Genomic DNA, 24,518 nt, shown 5'->3' on the forward strand with positions numbered 1-24,518 from the left:
TGTCGGTTGTGGACCGCTGAGGGGGGTCGGCACCCCGGGGAGGACTTCCTGGAGGATCTGGTATGCGGCGGCGGAGGCGGAGCCCCCGACTGGGGCCCTCGACGGTACAGGCGGAACTGGAAAGGGCGGCGGCCTTGAGGGCGGTGGAGTCGGTGTCGGGCTCGCCTGGTCTGCCGGAGAAGGGCGCAGAGGGGGCTTCCGCGGATGAGTCGACGGAGAGCGGAACGGATGACTCCACGACCAGCAGTACGAGGCTTCCGGTGGTCATTCCGCAGAGTGTGGATGATATAGTCTGACTTAGTGCTGGGTCGAGACTGGAATGCGTTGGGTGCCTTACGATTCTGCACTTGTTTCCATGCGGGATGGGAGGCTTTTGGGAGGGTGGTTCCTTTCTAGGCGGTTGATGCTGGCTGGCGGGTCGGTGAGCCAGCCCTGGGCCACTCATGTTCACCCCTACCTCTGAAGTAGTCAGAGGAATGATTGTTAAGTTACATGATGTTTGGATGGGTGCTAGTTTTGAGGTAACTGTCCTTGGGAGGGGGGCGAGGGAGTTGCGGGATGTTTTTCGGGGTCTCCGGCATGACTATAGTGGGTTGACTTTGAGGCACTGGTTATATTACAGATCATGGGTACGATAAGTGACCTAAAGTGCATCACATGGAATGTAAGGGGCTTGCATACCATGAGCAGACGTCATAGGATACATGCATACCTGGTACGGAGGGGGGTGCACGTGGCGTTCTTGCAAGAGACACATATTGCGGGTGGCGAGGGCCTGGCACTCCGCCGTCGGTTGAGGGGGCAAGTGTATCATACCTCATTTTCTGCTTTTGCGCGAGGCGTATTGGTGTGGATTAGGGCTGGCGTCCCCTTCCAGATGGTGCAACAGGCTGTGGATCCAGAGGGGCGCTATGTACTGGTGCAGGGTAGGCTAGATGGGAGGGACATCACACTGGAGAAGTGTGGCTCACTGGTTAGAGTAGGCAGACCTGGAAGCAGAGGTCAGCCCGGGACCAGGGTTCAATTCCCGGCTCGGCTGGGTCTTGAGTCCATAAATTGTCCATGGACTCGATAATTCTCGCTCCAGTGCATACTCGATTCATGGGTTCACACTCTGCGACTCTGGGCAATAGCTTGCTTAATCTCCACAATGGCCCCTCGCGGCGGGATGCCTGGCTTTCACCTTGTGGATACCCTGCTGGGTTATCTCACAGGGGAATACCAGGACAGGTTCCCTAAGCAAGCGCTTAGAGACCGGTTGGTGATTTGCGCTATATAAATATCTGCACATTTACATTTGGGTAGTATCTACGCCCCGAACACTGGGCAACAGGCCTTTTTTGCTTCATTGTCCCGTAAGCTTTCATCGTTCTTTTCTGGCCCAACTATGCTGGGAGGTGATTTCAACTCAGTCACAGATGTTGCTTTGGAAAGGTCCCATCCGCCGCTTTTAACGGCACCATCTACTGGGGCTGCCAGGGCCCGAGGCGCATGGCAGGCCAACTGGGGGTTGTTGGATACTTGGAGGGAGCACCACCCGGACGAGAGGGATTACTCCTTTTTCTCCCCGATTCACGACTTGCATGTGCGGTTAGATGCAGTGCTGTGTTCCCCTGATATACATATGGCAGTCCAGCACAGTGAATATTTGACCAGAACATTGTCAGATCATAATCCCCTGTTATTGCGGCTGTGTTGGACCCTGCGGCGCCCGCTGATACCTGCGTGGCGACTTAACCCGGAGCTGTTGGAGGATCCGGTCTTCCGCGACACGGTTGGTGAGGGGGTGACCCAGTACTTCCGGGAAAATGAGGGCACTGCCTCCACGCTAGCGGTGGAATGGGATGCCTTCAAGGTGGTGGTGCGGGGGCTCTGTATTGCGCAGAAGATAGGGGTGCGGAGGGACCTCCTTAAAGACATAGACGCTGCGGATCAGCGCCTACGCACCCTAGAGCGTACTCGCCCGGGACATCCGGAGGGGCAGGGGGACCTATTGGAGGCCCGCGAGGCAGTGGCTGTGGGGGTCGAGAGGCTGCGGTGCTACGATCATAGGCGCTACCTGACTAGAGCGCATGCGGAGCGAGATAAATCTGGAGCGTTGCTGGCTTGCGAATCCTTTGAAGCAGTCCAGCCCCATATTGGTGCTGGCGGACCCGGCGGGGGATTTGTGTTATACCCAGCAGGGTATAAACTCTATATTTGCTGGTTACTACGAGACACTGTACGCCAGTAGAGTAACACTGGACGACGACCGGTTGGCGAGCTTCCTCGTTGGTGGGGACCTGCGGGCACTCGATAGGGGGTTGGCGGATCTGCTGGGTCAAGATGTTACGATCGGGGAGGTCCGCGGTGCCATCAAGCACATGGCACAGAAGAAGGCCCCTGTGGATGGACTCCTTATCGAATTTTACGCAACTTATGTTGATGTCTTGGCGCCTAGGTTGGTTTTCCTCTATAATCAGTCACGGGCGGCGGGCAGGCTCCATACTGCAATGCGGGAAGCGCTGATTGTGCCCTTGCCCTTGCTGAAGCCCGGGAAGTCCCCCTCTGATGTAACTGCATACCGCACACTGGCGATGCTCACCACCGATTACAAAATCTTAAGTCGCATATTGGCCACTCGGCTCCTACCTTACATGACTCGGCTGGTTCATGGAGACCAGGCGGGGTTCATCCCTCTGCGTAATACGGCCGGTAATGTCAGGCGGCTCATCCCGGTGCTGGAGTCGCAGCATTCGCAAACTGCCGCTATTTTCTCAGTGGACATAGAAAAGGCCTTCGACAGCTTGGAATGGCTGTATTTGTTTCGGGTCCTGCGTGCATTTGGTCTGGCAGATCGTTTTGTGTCTTGGACGGAGCTGTTGTATAGGGACTCCACGGCCCGCACTAGAACGGGGGGCTGGTGTCCTCCCCCTGCGCAGTGGGCAGGGGGACACGTCAGGGGTGCCCATTATCACCCCTGCTGTTCGCACTAGCCATAGAGCCGCTGGCGGCTCAGGCCCAAAAGGGGAGCTGGTTTGGGGGTCTCCGGGTGGATGGTGATGCTCACTATATCGCACTCTACGCGGATGACCTCCTCCTGTTTCTGAGCAATACGTGGGGAGATCTGGAGGGAGCCAAGAGGTTGCTTGGGTGTCTCGAGGACTTAGCAGGCCTGAAGGTGAATTGGGCCAAGTCGTGTCTCTTCCCCGCCTCCAGGAGGGCGGGAGGTCCCAGCTTTACAGAGGAGGTCCGATGGGAGTATACCTGCATAACATACTTGGGGACGCGCATTTACCATGACCGCTCGGACCTGGTGGAGGGTAATATTGGCAGGGCGGTGCGAGGCCTACGAGGTAATATGGACTTCTGGCAGACGTTGCCACTCTCCCTGATGGGCCAGGTGGTTCTTCTCAAGATGGTGGCACTCCCCAGGCTGTTGTATTACTTCCGGACACTGCCGGTATGGGTACCGGCGTCGACGTTTAAAAGACTCCAGCAGATGATCACGGGGTTTCTATGGAATTCTGGCCGCCGTCGGGTAGCTTTGCACAAACTGATAAGGCCGCGGGGGACGGTGGTTTGGCGGTCCCTGATCTAGAGACTTATTACTTGGCTGCGCAATTGCAGTGGTTGACCCAGGCGGTGGCCTGAGAGTTCAGGGGAATTGGCGAGGGTACGGGAGGGCGGGTATCTGCCTCTCTGATGGCAAAAATAATTCTCCAGCAGCCGTTCCGCAGAGGGGAGTTGCCTGCTGAGTTACAGACCTTTCGGCAGTGTTGGACTAGGAGTCAGCAGAGGGCGCGGATCGCCCGTCCATTTGCGCTGGAGATACCCATATTGATGTGCCAGCAGCTACCACATGGGGGCAACTGGTCAGCGCTATCGGGATGGAGCGAGGCGGGATTGACGGCGGTGGGGGACCTGTATGAGGATGGCGTACTCTTGCCATATGAATCTATTCGCGAGCGTCATGACCTACCGGGCGGGGACTACCTGCTTCACTCGTCCCTGGTCTCAGCTATTCAGCGTCGGTGGCAGAGTGGGTTGTCGGAGCCGCAAACATCGATGGTTTGTCAGTATGTAGTTTTGGCGACGGGCACTATCAAAGCGGTCACAAGCTTATACCGGCGAATGACGAATGAAAGGCTGGCCCCACTTGACAGGTTAAAAGTGTTGGGAGGAGGATATTGAAAGGGATATACCTGATAAGAGCGTGGGCTGAATTGCTCGAGCGCCCTTGGAAATGTTCTCGGAATGCTCGTTTCCAGCAGATCCAATTCTTTATTCTACACCGGGCTTATCTTACCCCAGCCAAGATTCAGAGTTACTTTCATACTCTCACAGCGCCCTGCCCTCGCTGTCGGGCGGAGGGAGCTGACCTCTGCCACATGTTATGGGGTTGCCCTCAGATCAGGGGATATTGGAGGGGGGTGTGGACGGTATTATGTGCTATCACGGACAGGGAGATTGAACTTGGCATGGGCCCGTGCTTGTTGCACTGGTTCCCCCACACCTCCAAGTATAAAATAACCAGCAAATTTATTGACCTAGGGCTGGTATTAGCTAAGCGGGAAATTACTGCTAACTGGAAATCGCACCGCGGGCCACGCTTACAGAAGTGGAGAGCAGAATTTTCTCGGTGGGCGGATTGCGAAGCGGCCCTTCGCATGCAGTCGGCTACCCGTGCTCATAGTGATAGGGCGTTGGAGTCGGCCCGAGCTTGGGGAGTGCTGGTGGAACTGTTGAAAGCAGCTGACGCTGATGGAGAGGGAGCCTCTGACACGGAGGGGGGGCGGGTTCCGTCCACCCCTACATCTGCCTAGAGAAGCGCTGAGGGGTCGGACAATAGCACACTTGGGCGGCTGGTGGTCCTGTGTTGGGCAAGTCGGAGGCGTAGAGTTACAGACTTGAGTGCCTTGCCATGTATTCTGTCATTAAGTCATGCCGGAGGGGGGTGGGGGTTGAGGGTGGTGGGAGGGGGGAGGGATGTAGCGTGGGGTAGCTGTTTTTACGTTAGCTTAGTTGTTCCAATTGCACGGCGGAATCTTCTGAGTGGATACTCTGCGACCTACGGGTATACGAGCTACCTACGTATGGGCACTGGATGGTGGACCTCTAAGGGGTACCCCACAAGGTCTGCTGGGGAGGCACTGAATTGTTCCGTCTATTGTGGAGTCATAATAAGGATGTTGGTGCAAAGGGAATTGTATATTGGTATGTTCCGGGCAAGTGTTGGGTGTTGATTGCACTGTATTTGAGTGATTTTCATGCAAATAAACATATTTTCCCCCCCAAAAAATGAGGCAGCTGACTCGGCCTCGGCAGGTGGCGTAGGGTAGTGCTCAGCTAAGGACTGCTCCAAAGTAACAGAGTTTAATTTGCTCCAATCTTTGTAGCTGATGGTGGCTGGTCTGTTCTGCCCAATGCGGCCGATTACTAATGCTTTCAGTAGAAAACCTGATAAACGAATGATTAGACCAGATCCTCGGAAGTATGTTTATGATTTTTAAGGATGGATCATTAGAAAAGAGGCCGTCTAATGTATGACCAACTGAGTGCGTAGGCTCCTTAACTAACTGTTCAAGTCCCAAAGAATCTGCAATATCAAGGAGATTGGATGTTTGTTTATCATCTGAAGCCTCCAGGTAGAAGTTAAAGTCTCCTAGGATGGTGAAGAATTTTTAAAGTAGACTGCTCTCTGCTAAAACTTGAAAATTATGGTAGAATGTATTTTTATTGAAACCAGGGGTCTATAGTGAAGCATTCCAGAGAAAAGGACTTGGAAGTCCCTAGCAATTTTAAACTAGACTGCCTCGTGGGCTTCAATAGCCACATCCGTACAGAACGCAGAGTGCACTGCGATAGATAAGTGCCAATCCACAGCCTCTTTTAGCATGTATATCTTGCCTGAAGACTAGTCACAAAGAAACAACAGGCATTGTGTGCTAAAAACAGACACATGATTTGTTATTTCCCATCACACCTACAGGCAAGTGCTGCTGTGTGGGTGCAGAATGCACTATGAAAATATTATGTTCCATAACTCCACAGGACAGTCACAGCAAGTTAGAGCTCTCAGCTTTAGAGAGGTCTTACCTCAATCGTCTTGTTTTTTGCCTACGCATTTTGCTGAATCTTTTTGTTGGCCTTAGGGCTCTGAGCACTATACCACAGCTAATTAGTGCTAAAGTGCATGTGCTTCTTCCCTAAATCTGTGTAATTGGTGTATACCTGATTGACATATTTCATTTACTTGAAAGTCCCTTGTAAGGTGCTATACAATATACCCAGAGCCTGTAAGTTAAAAGCTAATAGTGGGCTTCAGCGCTGATTGCACCACCCACAGAAGTAGCCTTTCAAACCTGTCTCAGGCATGCCACTGCAGTGCCTCTGTGTGCAGTTTGCTGCCACTTTGCCTTGGCATTTAAAACGACTTGCTCTTCCGGGGAAACATCTGTGACCCCCCCGCACAGCGTTGTTACTGATGAAGCTCCCTCGCAATGAAGACTGTCCTTACACTGTACAGTTGCTCCGTACTGATTGACTATGTACCTGTAACCAAAATGTAGATTGGATTGCTCCTTAATGTATACTGATTGTCGATGAACATGTTTAATAAAACGAAAGTAAAAAAAATAAACAACTACTTGCCAAGCCTTAAACTCCCCTCTTATTACATATAAGTCACCCCTAAGGTAGGCCTTCAGTAGCCCTAAGGGCAGGGTGCTATGTAAATAAAAGGTGAAATCTTTAAAGCGGTAATTCCTGATCAGAGATGAGTAGCTATTTCATGTTTCATATGTTTGGAATGGTATTGATAAATCCTACTTACTGGTGAAGTCAGATTTAACATTACTATTTTAGAAATTACACTTTTAGAAAATAGGCATTTGTCTGCACTTACTGCTCTGTGTACCCGACAGCCTGTCTCCAAAACACGTCTGGGGTGGGTGACAGCTACACTTTGTGCATTCCCCCTAGACAGCCACAACACAGGAAGGAAAGGAGTGTCTAAGTACCCATCTACATACATCTGCATTCTGATGGCCTTGCCTGGCAGGATGGAAGGGAGGGGCTAACACTTCACCTGAGTAGGTACTGTCTTGTCCTCCCTCACACAAAGGGCTGGTTTACCCCTCGTAGATAGCCTGGCAGACAGGACTGGGCTGAAAGGAGATGCTGTGCACTTCAGAGAGCTGCCTTGAAGTTACCTTCCACATCAAAGACACTTCTGGATCTTGAACTGAACCTCTGTCAGAAGAACTGATGTGCTGCTTAAAGGACTACTCTTTGGACTGCAGACTTGACAGCCTGCCTTTCTCTTGTGTTGCCCTGCTGCCTGCTGTTCTCTGACCCTGCTGAAGGCAAGATGGACTCTGTCTTCACTCCAAGTGATCTCCAAGGGTTTTTTGGCTTGCCTCCTGTTGCTTGAGACTCAGAGAAATCAAATGCTCCACCCCTGCTTCTGGCTCACTGGAAGTGGTCCAGATACTTGCAACATGGATTTAGACAGATCTCCTGTGTGCGTGTAGCAGCACGGACGCATCGACCAAGTTGCGGGAGCAAAATCAGCGCATCGCATCAGAACCAGAGCTTTGCCTCCCGAGATCGACACATATCACCACAGCTGCAGCTTGGTAAGATCGACCCATCCCCTCAACCGCGTGGCAGAACCTCGGGCATCGTTCGATGCCTCTTGACTCCGACACCCGTCTTCAGAACAGACGCATCGCTTTCACTGCATGGAGATAGGCGCATCTCGTTGCTTGCGACCAGGAAAGGTACTTTGTGCACCGGAACCTGCATGGGTCTTGTAGCTGGCCTGCACTTCTGCAAGGTTGACCCGAACTCTGACGTTGCCCCAGTCCAAAGTGGCCTAAAGTAACTTATTAGCGCTACTTGCTTCTAAGCGCTTTAATGCATTTATCCTTTTAAAATTCAGTATCTCAACTTCGATACATTTGATTTTTGCCGTTTTGGTCTTGTTTTATTTATTATATAACCTATTTTTAAAAAACCTATGTGGAGTCTTTTTATGGTACATTCATTGTGTTACTGTGTGTGGCTGTGTGTTGCACAAATACTTTACACATTGCCTCTTTAGATAAGCTTGGATGCTCTGGGGAAAGCTTCAGAAGGTGAGCACAGGTTACCTTGGTGTGCATCTAACTTACCTTGACTAGGATTTGGTCTTCTGATTGGGCAGGCTGCATACGTTTGCCAACCAGAAACCCAATTTCTAACACAGCCGTTGGCTGTTCTGTAACCTCCCAGGACACCTAAAGCTGCAACTTCAAATGAGAACCTATAACAGTTCCAGCACGTGTGGCTCCCACATTTTAGTTGGGTTAATGTGTTGCATTAGTACGAGCACAAATAGCTGTATGCCATTCATATTCAATTTGATCAATAAAATGCATAGACCACAAATCAGTTGCCTGAAAATAAATTATATTTAAAATCTCTAGGTGAAGGAATTGTTTCGGGTAGCTTTGACAAAATGGTCACTGAGATAGAGTTGAGACTGTCTTATCTGAAGTCTGGTAGGTGCAAATATTTACACTGGAAGCCAGGAGTTCAAGAAGCCTTAGGAACCACTATACCATTATCTGTCCATGAGAGAAGAAGTGGGGCTCTGTCGCCTTGATTCAAGAACTACTTTCCAGCAATGGTGAACCTATTGCTTGAATTATATCGCTGATAGGCCTGTAACTTGAACCAAGGCCTTGGTGAATGTTCTCAAAGCTGAACACAGGGCGAAAGGCATGATTTAAATTATTAAATTATTTCTTAAGGTGCTTGTAAAGCATGGACCTAGGCACTCCGGCAATGCAGGAGTACATATGTAAATGGAAAATACATGTAGCAATGAGGTTAATTAATGAGGGGGGAAATATGAGAAGAACAAATTTGTACATTTAAGTAGGTTTGAAAATGGTCGGGGTTTAATCTTTTACAAAAAGATAGCAAGTTAGGGTGATTCTAAGATCTTCTAGCAGATGATTCCATGAACACAATGCCTGGCAGGAGAATGCCTGATTCACTGTCTTGTATTTTGTTTTTCCTTTGGGAATTTCAAAAATAAACAAGATTTGCCTCTGGTGTCTCCTAGGCCTCTTGTGAAAAGTAATGTGTTCCTGGGAAATTGGAAGGCCAAGACGGAGGACAATGTAAATCATGCCAACCAATATGAAATGGGGTCCATCTTCAAGAAGAAAGCAATGGAAGTTTCTCAAAATAGCAGCAATGTCCGATTTCCTTACACTTTTCACCAGATGAGTTGCTGAATGTAGAAAGGCTTTGCAAGATACTAAAAGTATTTTTAGCAGATCAGATAAAATATGATTTTCACCACTTAGTTGGTAAAGTACCAGTGCTTGCACCTGTTTTGAAGTTCAGAGAAGGGATGAATGGTTTAAGATTCCTTAATAGCAGAAGTCTGAGGATGATGTGTTTGGTGACACAATGGTCAGCCTTGTGGCAGAATTCCTTCCCTCTGTGATACAAGCACATGTATTTGCCCAATGAACTGATATCCTTGACAGTTAATGGAACCCCATGACGTACGGTAACGTCATTCATACTGGTACAAACATACTGTATTGACACCAACTGTTTCTTCTGTTGGCTGCCTACTAGTGAAGTCTGCTTTCTGTAATTATGTGATGACATCAACTGTTGCCTGTGGTATGATTCCATACCATCCACTGCAAACAAAAATACTTTTTCAGATAACAAGTACAATTCCATCCGCATTAGTGGTCATTCTGTTTCTTGCTGTCCTTCTTCACTCTTTTTTTCTTTCCAAGTTGCTTTAACGTTTCCTCCTAAAAGAAAAAGTAAAAATGATTCAGCATAACTTGAGTATTTTGGCTGCCAAATTATATTAGCAATAACAAGCATTTCAGTGCCTTCATACTACAAAACCTAGAGATGCCCAGGGGTGCAGATGGACGTGGTGTAAAATCAAGTGTCTTCAACCAAAAGTAAGCCTGTTGTGCGTCTTGGAATTGTACAATGCAGAGGATCAGCAAATGCTGCAAGCATGGTTGCAAAATCAGGTAGCATTTGCTAACATGACCATGACATAGATGGCAGACTTCTTCATGGTTTGAAGGCAACAGGTTTCAAAAGGCCCAGTAATGTTCAGCAGTAAAAAGACAAGAAGTGAGACCCTGCAATGACAATTAACTTACTCCTTGACTCAAGCCATGCTATATTGTTGACATCAGTTCCAAAATCAGGACTACACTTCACTACTATTGTGACTGTTCCAGAACATGTAGACAAACTTCGATCTATCCCACAAGATAAATTTCATGTAATCTTTTTGGGCTTTGGGATAGTTTTATAATAAATTAAACTTCCTTTGTGTCTGTATCCTAAGGGCTGCTATTCATGATAAAAGGTATTTCTAATCGTCAAATCTTCATGTAACAATTTATTACACTCACTTCAATTTAAGTTTTGCAACAGAAAACACCTTTGCATGTCTCAAATAGGAGATACTAGTTCTCCTTTAGGCTACTAAAAGTATGACATGGGGCAACAGGACTGGCTTCGGTATCTTACGATTGAGTCCTTGCTATCAAAGTAATGCCTGCTTAATGTCAGAATGGCCTGAATATCACTCAGGATTTTATTTGAATGTGTTTTAATGCATATATTGTCACTGCATGTTGCAGTGCAGGATCTAGTACCCATACCTAAATTAACCAAAACCTCTGTAGTACAGTATGGAGCTACATTCTAGGACCCTAAAAAGACTGTAGGATTCAGGCTAGTGTGGTAAAAGGATATAATGAATAAACCTCAAGGTTGAATTCTTCGAGGTGGGGGCTACTAGCCTGGCCACCCGCAGCCCTGAAATTCATGCACCCCTGGATATAGTCCTTTTAAAGAGTTTTGAGGCCCATTCTCAAATTTGACCAGTCGACAGGAAATCATTCAACGTTTAAGAGAGTTTCACAAAGTACTCCAGAGGCAGTTGGGAGCATATAGCGCTAGGTAAATGATGTAGTTGGGGTGTCATCACATATTAATGAGGGCTATGTGTCGTACCAGAGTATCCATTAAAATCCTTCTAAATATACCTACCATAAGACCTCAAAATTGGATTCAAACAGATTATTCAGCTCCCTGATCAGTGATAACCTCATACTAATGTTAATGGCAATAATATAGGGTCTTAGATTCTGAAATCTCTTCTTTCTGTTTACTGGTAAGAGAAGTTTTATTGTACTGTAATTTGCTTTGTACTGGGAGATGTTCTCTATAGTCTGTTATTTCCAGAGACTTCAGTAAGCCACTACCCCAGGTCTCTTAGTTTAAATTAAAAAAAGTCACCAACTATTAAGAGTAGTGCCGGATCTAAGAGGAATAGCTCGGATCACCCTACACGTCCATGAAAACATGCAAAAGGCTCAAAAGCAGTATCAAGAGGCAAAATAATCAAGATGCACTTCTCTTCATGGCAAAGGTGTTTGATGGGGAAGAGGCGACACGATGGTGTCTGTGCAGGCCACAGTAATATACTGAGGTCACTGTGCACAGTCCAACAATTACTGGGCTACTCCTGTACTCAATTCAATCTTTATTCAGATTATACAAAGAATCCATGAAAGAATGAAAACAGTGAACATAAAATACATTAATAAAAATTCTCTCATGTACAGTCGACATAAAATGATTAGATAAAACGTTCAGTGCAGATTTGTATATGGAAGTTACATCCAAGTAGTGATTTATAACACCTAATTTCATGAGGTAATCTGTCTAAAGTGCAGGTTGGATAAAAACGGGGAACAACCTTTACAACGCAACTTTTACAACGCACTACCATTACAACGCATTTTTTACAACGCATAATCCATTACAACGCATGATATTACAACGCAGGACACTACAACGCATTTTTAAAAACTACCTTTACAACGCATTCCATTACAACGCATACTACCATTACAACGCATACCATTACAACGCATAATATTACACTATACTATCCAACACTTACCCTACTGATGCACCCCCTGGAGTTAGAATAGTAATTTTTACCCCTATACTATCCAACACTTACACTACTGATGCACCCCCTGGAGTTAGAATAGTAATTTTTACCCCTATACTATCCAACACTTACACTACTGATGCACCCCCTGGAGTTAGAATAGTAATTTTTACCCCTATACTATCCAACACTTACCCTACTGATGCACCCCCTGGAGTTAGAATAGTAATTTTTACCCCTATACTATCCAACACTTACCCTACTGATGCACCCCCTGGAGTTAGAATAGTAATTTTTACCCCTATACTGTCCAACACTTACCCTACTGATGCACCCCCTGGAGTTAGAATAGTAATTTTTACCCCTATACTATCCAACACTTACCCTACTGATGCACCCCCTGGAGTTAGAATAGTAATTTTTACCCCTATACTATCCAACACTTTCCCTACTGTTGCACCCCCTGGAGTTAGAATAGTAATTTTTACCCCTACACTATCCAACACTTACCCTACTGTTGCACCCCCTGGAGTTAGAATAGTAATTTTTACCCCTACACTATCCAACACTTACCCTACTGTTGCACCCCCTGGAGCTAGAATAGTAATTTTTACCCCTATACTATCTAATACTTACCTTAAATGTAATTTAATATTATGCGTTGTAATGGTATGCGTTGTAAAGGTAGTATGCGTTGTAATGGTAGTGCGTTGTAAAGGTATTTTTTAAAAATGCGTTGTAGTGTCATGCGTTGTAATGTCATGCGTTGTAATGGATTATGCGTTGTAAAAAATGCGTTGTAAGTGCATGCGTTGTAATAGTGTGCGTTGTAACGTCATACATCCGATAAAAACACGATAGAGGTCATAATACATTAATAGCAGCTCTCTCATATGGGACCGCCATCATAAGTAAATGGATAGAAACATTCATCATTCAACATCAGAGGCATAATTTATAACACATTGTGGTCACAGTGTACGCCATCTAAAGTGCAAGTAGTTGCAAAAATGGAATTGAAAAGACACAAATATAAAAAAATGTAATAAAGACCATTCAACGGTATCTTATGTGCAAACGAAGGCATGAGCAATAATCGATATCTTACATTAGACTTCCTTATAGCATAATATTTCGGAATGACTGATTGACTTCGCCTCTTAATTGAGGACTTTATATATGTCAAGATTGCACAGCAGCTGTAAACATCATTTAAATGACATAAAAACTGAAAAGTCCCTTGATAGTAAATGAGCTTCTTCGATACGAATAATAAACACAATACACGTAATCTATTGTCATTGTAAAATGTTACTGAACTTCATAAAATGTATGATTCAATTCAATTCAATATGTTTTTATTTCGATTAAAATTCATCATAAAAGACAATACAATAAAAAGATTCCATAAATATACAAAGAGAATAAAATCAATACAAGAATAAAAGCAAGATAAAAGGTAGATAAAAACACAGCAAATAATTGCCATTAACCCCTTCAGCGCTGCGCGGATTTCCGCGCGGTGCTGAAGGTTCTGAGCGCGGGCGGGGCCATGACGGAACGGTTCCGTCATAAGCACAGCCCAACCGACGTGCATGACGGAACCGTTCCGTCATAAGCGTCGAAGGGGTTAAATCCTATTTCTAATAATCCAAACCCATCCAAGGAATTTGGCCACAGCAATTACAATGGGTTTACTGGTGTCATATCTTAAAATTCTTAAGGCCACGAGCCCCACCCTGGTGCCCATGTTCCGGCAGATGGGTTTGAGCCATCTCGCCCGAGGGGCTGCATAAGCTGGCATTCAAAAAATATATGACCAACCGATTCCCTACAATCAGTACACCAACGACAGGATTCGGTCATCTCCCCCTTCCAGTTTTTGGTAAACGATCTGGTAGGTAGGGAACCAACCCTAAGCTGGTGGTAAAGTTTCCTGTCGCTGGGCCTACTAATAATATCCCAGTAATCTTCTAGTAGTGGATCACTTTTACACACAAGAAACTTGCCAGTCAGAGACGTAGCCAAGGTTTGGTTGGACTGTTTCTGGTGTAACTGGGACCAATATAAGCTTTTAAATAATTTTTGGGGAGGAAAGGGGTTGTCAGCAGGATCAGACCACAGATTTCCCAGGCCCATAGATTCTAGAAGCAGTCTGACCTGCTTAAACCATACTATATTCTCAGAACCCAGAATAGAACGAACATCCAGGAAAGCCTGGTCATAGGGGGCTAATTCCGGTGTAGTCCACAGTCTAATCCTGGAGTTATAGATCTTTATTGCTGGTGCTATCCTTTTAGTCTGTGACAATCTCTGTTCTTTCACTAAACACCCTGAAAGCTGGGCAAACTTGAGGGATAGAATGTCAATTTGGGGCTTCCAACTCAATTTGCTTTCTAGGACAATCCCCAAATAGGTCATAACATTTGTAAGTTCTAGCTTTTCATTATTCATCGTAACATGGCCTGCCACACGTCTCCCTTTATTAAAAACCATATACTTTGTTTTAGAGACATTTACTTGCAGATCATGATCGAGACAGAAAGTGTCAAACTTATTCAGGGCTGCCTGTAACCCCCTCTGTGTCTGAGACAGTAAAAGGGTGTCGTCAGCAAACATGAGCAACGGGAGCTTGTTACCACCCAGGGAAGGGGCATTGGTTGAGATAGATGAAAAGTACTGCACAACCCTATTTATAAATAGCAAAAAAAGGGTTGGCGCTAGGACGCACCCTTGCCTGACACCCTGGGCCCTGGCCTTGGTTCCACCATCGGACTTGGGCAAAGTTATCATCATGCATCCTAATCACAATATTCAAGAGGTCAGCAGGCATCCCTAGCCCGTCTAGGACTCCCCAAAGTTTAGACCTGGGAACTAGATCAAATGCTGATCTAAGGTCGACAAAGGCGGCATATAATGAGCCTCCACCTAGATAGACCGTTTTCCAAATAATCAATTGGAACCTGAGGACCTGGTCGATAGTGCTAACACGGGATCTAAACCCGGCCTGTAGGGGCGATAAAATGTCCTCTTGCTCAATCCATAACTGAATTCTAGCCAGAATCATCCTAGCAATGATTTTTTGGATCGAGTCAATTAGACTAATCGGGCGATAATTCCCTGGGCTCGAGCGATCGCCCTTCTTGCAGATGGGCAATATCTCGGCACCTCTCCATGATTCGGGAATGGCCGCCCTCTTTGCTATGGCGGTGGCCAGGAAGGCGATATAGGGAATCCAGTTACTCTGATCGAACTTGAAAAGATCTGCCGGGACACAATCAATACCCGGGGCCTTTCCACTGGATATCTTTCTTAAAGCCATCTGAACTTCTCTACTATCAAACGAAAAGTTTTGGTTAGTAGGCATATCCCGAGAAAGTTGAGGGATTGACTCAGCATACAAATTAGTACCAGAAAACTGGGACTCAAAGTGTTCCACCCATAGCTCAGGAAGAACATGGTTGGAAGGTACCAGCGAGTTTGGGGAATTGCCCCACTTCACAATATGCCAGAACTTGGTCAAATTTTTAAGTTTACTGGCGACTAGAAGGACTTGCCAGTGGTCATTGTCCCATTCTTGTTTGGCCATGGTTTTTGCCTTACGGTAATTACACCTAGCTGTTCTAATGTTGGCCATATTTTTAGATTTTATTGCGGATTTCAATATGCCATAGGATTCTCGGCACAATTTATTGTACCAGTGATTATGCTTGGGTTGGTTTAGTTTCTTAGATTTGCTGGATTTGGAGAAGTAGGATTTTAGGCCCAGGAATAGAGTTGCATGAATTTGGGTGGTCTCCCTAATAACAGCTTCTTGGGATGGAAGGGAGTGCAGAGCTTCCAAAGCACCAGTGACTCGTGTGTTAATTTCAGCTAGTGCACTAGTGTCAATAGCTACCCTATCCCAGCGCACTCTCCGTAGGTTATTGGTAAGGAGGGCGTCTGCGGTGGCTATCTCGGTTTGTTCATTACTTCGATGATCAGCACAGAACAGGAAACTTAGAACAAGAGGGTTATGGTCACTCTCAGGGCGATCTAAAATCACCATATCACTTAGGGTAGACCAGAACTCCACTTTAATAAGAACATAATCAATTCAGCTATGGCGAAGACCGTCTACAAAAGTGTCTCTACCCATTTTGTCTGAGACAATCCGTCCGTTTGCCGCCCTGAAGCCACGCCCCAAACACAGACTCATCCACTGGATGGCAGATTCGGTCCACGTCGTAATGGGTGGAAGATCGAGAAGAGGGATGTTCCAAAGAGCATCTACTTCCATCGTAAGTGAGTCCCTGGCAGTGTTCAGAGGCTCAAAACAACTGTTCAAATCCCCCGCAATTATTACATTAATGCTAGGGTTAACAGTTTCCAGAAAGCCATCTAGCTGTAAAAAGGTATTGGTGCCACGCCCACCTGGTTGACCTCTATTATAGACATTGATAATCATAATATCTGGACTGTCATGAAGGTGCAGCAATAATATTAAAAGATCAGGGCTGTCTACAACCAGTTCAGAGGGTCTGCACTTGAGGGTTTGCTTAATCCAGATACTAAGACCTCCCGAGGGACGGCCCTTTGACCCTCTGGAAGCTGCTTTATAAAAATTAATAAAGCCAGGTGAGTAAACCGTGTCCAGTGCCCACGTTTCCTGGAAAACCAGGACATCATATTTGTCCACCCAAGCGGACCACTCATCTATTAAGGTTTTACTCCTTAGGCCAGCTATATCCCAAGAGACCAAGGAAAAAGAATGGTGATCACTGTCAACTGGTATTTGATCCGAGGGCAAAACCTGAGGGGCAGTATGAATTTCGGTCTCGCCGGGAACTGAACACTCTAGCACGCCTAAACTACGTTCCAAGCACTTATGATTTACTTTATCTAATCTAGCCTCACTAACGTAAGGGGCTGCCACTGAGTCAACGGGCAGGGGGCAGAGATAGTTTCTATCCTCTGTGCTCTCAGAGAAATCAAGATCTAACGGGGGATAATGTGATTCACTAAGGGGCACAAGGGATGGTAAAATTGCGGTGTTTAACCGCTCACCACCTGTTCCTATGAAACCCTCCATAGAGCAACTACTGGTTACTTTCCCCTTCCTGGTTATTCTAGCATACCCATTTTTATTTGTACAAGCAAAACCTATATTATTGTGAGCCAGTCGATCCACCCCTTCCATGCCGCTCAGTGGTCCGAAGCGATTATACAAAGGGAGATTGAAATCTAGTCTGAGTGGACCTTGTTGGCCTCTATAAACCCTTTCCCACCTAACTAGCTGGGCATGATGTATGCCACTGGGGGCGATAGAGTAAAAATACCCCAAGTCAAAAGTAAGTATTCCGCTGGAATTCTGGGTATTGGGATGGAAACATATGTGCCTCACTACTCTGGGGTCCCTAAAATTGATAATAATACAATCACCCTCCACATCCTTGGGTTTAGTGCCTAACCAACTCACCCTTCGTACAAACAGAATTTCTGCGCGCAGGTTGGGAGGGAGAGGCCTGTTGCCATTGAGCCAGTATATGACCTTATTCTTAAGCTCTCTATGGGACTCTGTCTTGTCATGTGGAATCCCAGGGACGCCTGCCAAAATTACCGTATATGGTGATGACTCAGGGGGTAAATTAATACATGGAAATTTGGAGAGCGAACCCTCACTCTTAGGGGGGGTAATCCCTCTTGTGCTGAAGTCGAGATTGGAGTCAGTTATTGGCAACTTATTCCTACCAACCCTGATTTGAGTAGAGGCACCTCCCCTAACGGGATTCAAAGCAGACGTGTTTGCAGGCTCTTTGGGTGCAGAAGGTATAGGACAATTAAGGGGTTTACTAGACAATGTAGAGTGATTGGTGCCATTCGAAACAATCTTATCTTTTGTGGCATTATCAGGGAATGATGTAATCCCAGGACCGGGATAGTGCTCTAAATTTTTTTCCAAGGTGGCCGTATTGGCAAGCGCAATGTTTTCCAGTTTCCCTAGATTTGTGCTGAGTTGCTTAACTCTTTCTAGTATTGGCAACAAAAGGGATTTTAACAATTGTTCGAGGGTTTCCAAAAAACCGTTGGTGGGTAGGTTAGCACAGAACTGGCAGGGTAAGGTCTTGTTAGACGTAGGGCTGAGGTTAACTGGGGGTGTATTACAATGAGCTAGGGAGGGGTTTAATTTAGGAGAAATGTCGGGTTTAGACAATTTAGCGCGTCTGCCCTTTTTAATCCCACCCACACGTTTCCTTTTTCCGACTTTAGACTGGATCGTACTCCCCTTTGCCATGATGACATCCGATGGTGTTTTCGCATGAGGCACTGGAGGAATGGTGCTAGGTTTCACAGAGAGAGGTCTGTTCTCTAGAATAGATATACTATCGGGGGTAGAAGCCAGGGTACTGAGGTTGGTTGTATCCGACCCCACGATCTCTGTACCTAGTGCCAAGTCGAAATCGGTACGGGTTGGCAAACACTCAGGGGAAGCAACAGACATTATTTTACCCAAAGAGGATCTCTTTGCCGATAGGTCCAGGGACAATCTTTTTTCGGTGAGGATAATTTCGTGTTCAAGAACACGAACTGCTCTGGAAATAAAATGATCTAAAGTCCCAGAAACTGTGCCCCCTGCACTATCCTGTGTGATTTTTCTACCAGATCTCAAAGAAGTTGCCATCATTAGACATGATGTATGTACAGTGTGAGATAACTGCAACCACGACAATAACAACAACAAAATGTTAGTCGCACAATATATGGCACAAAATATCACATACACATGTGGGAGGCAGTATATCGTAGCAAAACCCCACAAACTTGGTAACAGTTGCGTAATGCAGTTTCAGGGCCAATAAGAATGTCTTACGGCAAAGGTTTACAACCAGGATCGCCGATGAAAGGGGGGTGGCCCGTCCCGTCCTCTTTCGGCCCCTGACGGCCCGCCCATTGCCCGGGCTTCGCCCGGCGCCACCCGCGCGCTATCCCGCGACGCGGGGGCTCTCCTCTGTTTAAATGCACCTCCGGGCGTGGAAGAGGCGTGTGCGGCTTCCTGCCGCAAATGCTGGTGGGAAATGTAGTCCTCCCCTCACTGCGGCCGCGCCGAGATGCAAGGACGGCAGCGGCGGAGGGGACACAGGCGGCAGGAGATGAAACCAGCAAGGTAAGGCAGAGTATAGCGACCTAGAACTTATTGGCACAACAAACTGAGCACCCGCTCCACCGGGGCTCTCCTCTGTTTAAATGCGCCTTCGGGCGTGAAAGAGGCGTGTGCGGCTTCCTGCCGCAAATGCTGGTGGGAAATGTAGTCCTCCCCTCACAGCGGCCACGCCAAGATGCAAGGACGGCAGCGGCGGCAGGGGACACAGGCGGCAGGAGATGAAACCGGCAAGGTAAGGCAGAGTATAGCGACCTAGAACTTATTGGCACAACAAACTGAGCCATGTATGATGGATTGACTAGCTTTCCCATTGCATGAGTACTCAAGTAATCTTTCTAACTATGCCTCTGATTTTGGGAATGCAATCAAGTAATAAAGCATCAATAAGCGTAGTCTAGTCAAATAAATTCTGTCTGGAGCATTTGTTACATTAATCTGGTATCCTTATATCCTCTGTCTCAGGATCCTAGGCAGTATCTACGGTTAGCTTTGCTCATTAGCACAATTCTCTGTCAGCCTCCTTTTTTCCCATATAGAAGGTCTTTGTTCTTTTTTACTATATTGTAGGACACTGACAGAGCCGTGGTGCTGATGCTAACGTCAATTTCCTGCAATAGGTTGTTCACATACCGCAACCATGGGATTTTATCATAATGACCGAGTTCTAGGCAATACCTAATTATTCTCCTAGTAAACTTACACCAGTTACTATGCCATTTGGCCACTGCACTAAAGTAGATCGAATCTTCTATGTGTAGTATGTCCAATTCTTAATGGGCAAAAAGTTGTAGCTGGTAGGCATTTGCTCCTGTACAATTTCAGAATTTCTCTGATGGGTTTTAGACCTAGTTTTTGAGCAAATCTAAAGACTGCTTCAGCAGCTCTTATGAATTTTAGATTTGCAACTTTAAGGTGTGGTCCCCAATATCCTCCTTGTGAAATAAATATGCCCAGGTAGCTAAAATAATGTATTGTTCTAATTTCTGCCCTGCTACGTAATGCGCTTTTCCAATCTTCTCCCCCTTCCACAGAACATGGTGGTTACGTTTTAAGTCTTTACCCTCCAGAAAGGCCACAAAGTTGCCAATCAAGTGTTGTAGGCCATTTGCCGTCCTGGACAGCAACACCACGTTGTCTGCGTAAAGTAGGCTAGGGGTAGGTCATATGCCAACTCTAGGTTTATCAGCTTTTACCCTATGCAGGAGATCGTCCACCCCATTAATGTACACTAAAAATAAAGACAGAGCGAGGGCACAGCCCTGTCTGACTTCTCTTGTCACTCGGAATCTTGCTGTACATTCCCCATTCTTCCCATGGCGTTCAGGGGCTGTAAGGGATGCAAACATCTGTGAGAGGTGGTAGACTATTTCAGCCAGGGCTCCCATCTTTACTAATGTTTGCCACAGTTTTGCATGATTAACTAAATCAAATGCACAACTCAAGTCAGCAAAACAGAGGTGAATATGCTCTTGACATGCCATGGTGTATTTATTTGATATCAAGTTTAAGCTCATGCACTGCTCCACGCTGCCAATGTCTTTTCTAAACCCATATTGTCAGTCAGTCAACACTACAGCCCAGATTTATATCCTTTCTAATATTTCTCTACCCATTAGTTTGGCGGATGTATCTAATAAAGATATTGGGCTGTAGCAGTTTGCATCACCCCAATCCCCTTTTTTGAATATTGGTACTATAATGATGTCACTCCATGTTGGTGGGGAATGCACTTGTGCTGCTGCATTGCAGACTTGAGTAAAAAATTGTACCCATAGTAATGTTTGGGATTTAAAGGTATCAATTGGGACCCCGTCTGGGTCCAGGGCTTTCCTATTTTTGGGTTTTTATATAGCTAAAGCGACTTCTTCAACGGTTACTGGCTTTAGAGGTATAAAGACTGGTAGATACAGGTCATCCCGAAGTAAAAGTATATCTATATTATTTGAGTTAAAAATCCCTCCATAATATGTAATCCAGTCTCCTGGGGCAAATACCAAAAGGCTGAAGATGCACTTCTCTTCAGGGCAAAAGTGCCTGATGGGGAGGAGGAGAAAAGATGGCTTCTGTGTAGGCCACATTAATCATAAAATCCCAGCAGTCACTGTGCACTGTTCAATAATTACTAGGCTACTCCTGGACTCAAGTGGCTGTACATCCCTTTTATTCTGCTATAGCTTCCCACTCTATCAGTACTGAAGCCCGGCATAACTGACTGCGCAACTGCATAAGCCTAAAGACGTGCTTGGCATTGGAATGGTGAGCCTACATGCCATATCTTCATTTTACCACCTTGCCTCTGTGTTCTGGACCATGTGCAGGCTGCCTGACAGCATTCCCTAGCTTAGTGGGTGGCTGAAATGCCAGTATTCTCCAGGAACTGCTGCAGGTGGAATAAATGTATTAGGCTGGGGCAGTCCGGCCTCTTTGGGCTGTCCGGCATATACTGGTTTTGGCTGCGGTTATGCCCATAAACAAAAGCATGTGGCTTGGTAAAGCAGCCACTGATCTAACCTGGCCGCATCTTGGGTGCTTGCTGGATGGAAGAGTGACAGACATTTTTGGGAGTTATTCAGTGGCTGTAAGAATAAGAGTGTTCTAAGCTTGCCACAGCTGGATTACTCCACAGTAACTTTTTATGTCTTTCACACAACGTTTGATAATAAGACCTGCACCACATCAATACCTTTGCATTCCAAATGTGTTTTATTGCTTGCCTGATGAGCACTAGTGATATTCACAGTTTTGAAAAGCACTTTGTTAGACCTGACAGCCTTAGAGTGGTCTTTCCCCAAACTTTTTGCCTACCTTCTCCATTTTTCTGGCCTAATTTTTGCTTGCTCTCGCACTTTACCTCTGCTAACCAGTGCTAAAGTACATGTGTGCTCTCCCCTAAACATGGTAATATTGTCTTATCCCCAATTAGCATATTCAATTTACATATAGATCCCTAGTAAAGTGCACTACATGTGCCCAGGGCCTGTAAATTAAATGCTACTAGTGGGTCTGCAGCACTCATTGGCAGGGGTGGTGCGTCCATTGGGGCGTTGCCCCCCCCGCCCGCGCCCACAGCTCCCTGGGCCTCTCTTAACTTAAGTTAACTGAGTCAGTTTACTTACGTTCAGAGACGCCGAGGGAGAACTGACAATCATGTCAGTCAGCATGATGTCAGACTGCCCACACCCCCTTCAGTCTGAAGGGGGTGGGCGGTCCGGCGTCATGTTGACTGACATGCATTGTCAGACCAGCCAAGGACAGGCAGCAGCACACGTGCGCATGAGTGGGGAAGGTCGGCAAATGTTTCCGCCGTGCCCAGTCATGCGCACTTGCGTTTGCACTGGCTTGCGCATGCCCATTAGGAGAGCGAGGGTTCAGCAAAAGCTCAAACCTCGGTCTCCTGATGGGCAGGCGGACGAAGAGTAACCGTGCCCTAAGCCAATCCTGGCGCTGCTGGAGCAGCGCCAGTATTGGCTGAGGGGTTGTTGCCAGTGCCACTCCAGTGCTGTTCCTGTTTGAAGAGGTGCCAACGCAGACCCGGCCGAGAAGCGGCGCGGACCCCGGACCGGTCAGGTAAGTTTTCTTTTTTTATTTTAAATTCCCCCGGCCCTCACCCCCGCGCGGCCCTCCCTCTCCTCCCCCCCACCCGCGGGCACGGGTATTGCGAGTGTGAATGAATGAAGAAATGAACAGTGCCTCGTTCGCAAGCCTTGTCTATGGGGCTAAGAATAAGTCCAAGACCAGGCTGCACAGAGAAGCAAATTAAGGGCCGCTTTGATGTGGTTAAATTTAGGGTGCTACTTTTAATATTTGTGGTGAACGTACCCAGTTTCTTCACACTAATTTAGTATCACTACAGACAGAACAAGGTACAAAACTTATGCATCACTTCCTGCGGCTGTCTTTTTTCAGCGCCATTTCACCAAAATTAACTCCGCGAGATATACTTGCTATATGCATGAGGTGCAAGGGTTTCACTTTGGAAGTGTGCTAAGAATATTTTCTTAAAGTTGATTGTGCCTGGGAGAGAATCTTCAGTAAACAGGAATCAGGGTGTACGACTGAAGCAAGCTGTGGAGAACCTGTCTAAACCAACAAAAAGCAGAATAACAAAGTACCGGTCTTCCTGTAATAGTGATGTAATAAGATGAAAACTAAAAAGCTTGTTTATTTCAGTGGATTTTAAAGAAAAGGACTAATTTATCTATAAGACAGGTGACGCACTTCCAAACAACATTGTAATTCCACAGCTCTGAAGTATTCGTAGAGACACTGAAACGCTCTATAAATGACTGCGTTCATAGTCGCTGGCAGGTAGCTGATGTGTGGCTGGTTTTCACACACTTGAATTGTTTGAAAGAGTAAGTTTCCATTTTATTTTTTATAGTGCTCAGTTACAGATTATGAGCCATAGACACCTCGAAGTCATCTTAACCATATCTGCCTATGTGTTCAGTGCTGCATTTATTGTAATGTGTCTCTAATGATCCACCCATTCTTGTACTCTTTGGACTGTACTTATTCTAAATATGTGCAAGATTGTTTGTAGAGATGCTGAATGGTTAATTTTAGGAATAAATGAATAGTATCACAAACTGTGTTTATGTAAATAATCCAGGACTTTGCAATAGTGCTGGCATTTTTTGTATTTAGGGAAGCATGTACTGATTTGTTATGTTTGCTTTGTGTGTAAGCAGCTGCGATCGGACACATATCTCGACTTTCATAGCCATCCCCAGTGCAGTGTTTTGCTGTACGTTTCTCAATGTTTGGATAAAACATGCACTATAGCTCCAAAATAACTACGCCTCATGAAACCTGCCCACCCAGATGATATATATGCGTGCATATTTATTTTCTGTGAAGTCATAAAGTGCGTCAAAGCCTCATCGGTAGAGTAATTGCCAAGTATAACACAATGCAATACAATGTAAATCATCCAGCGCATGTAACGTAGCCTTTTAAAAAATCAAAATTGTGCATTTTTTAACATGCGCAGGAGTTTCACCTCAGTACATCAGAATGATTATGGGACTGCATTGAGTGCCATTTATTAAAACTGGAAGTTTTTAAACATAAACCTACTAGAAACATTCGGCCTCCCCTTACAACAATGCCCTTAATGAACTAGGAGGAAAATGAAGGGCCATGTGAACTCAATATGTGGTTTAGATTCTTCTTGCTTTTTCAACAAATTCTGTAACAAAATTTGTTTTAAAATGCACCCTTTGCCACTTTTTCTTTCAAACGTTTCTCAGGGGGAGAATTCCCCCCACCCCTGCCCTTATGTCAGTTCGGTTCACTTGCTAAGTCAAAGTTAAACTCGCCCCTAACTGTTACGCCTCACCACTTTGAAAAGTCACCAGCCACCACTGCTAATTGTGCCACCCA

At 46.0% G+C, this 24,518-nt stretch overlaps 1 protein-coding gene across 1 annotated transcript in view; it reads right to left on the bottom strand.

Moving 5' to 3' along the window:
- Positions 1-8,412: 8,412 nt before the first annotated feature.
- The window catches only part of IMPACT (impact RWD domain protein), a 155,732-nt gene continuing 139,626 nt past the window's right edge, over positions 8,413-24,518 (bottom strand). The window contains exon 11 of the mRNA XM_085605746.1: positions 8,413-9,809. Coding sequence (XP_085461872.1) covers positions 9,738-9,809 — 72 coding nt within the window. The 3' untranslated portion in view covers positions 8,413-9,737. The remainder of the gene's footprint in view (positions 9,810-24,518) is intronic.

This window comes from Triturus cristatus, chromosome 5_1 (assembly GCF_964204655.1).
Source record: "Triturus cristatus chromosome 5_1, aTriCri1.1, whole genome shotgun sequence".
Classification (NCBI taxonomy): Eukaryota; Metazoa; Chordata; class Amphibia; order Caudata; family Salamandridae; genus Triturus; species Triturus cristatus.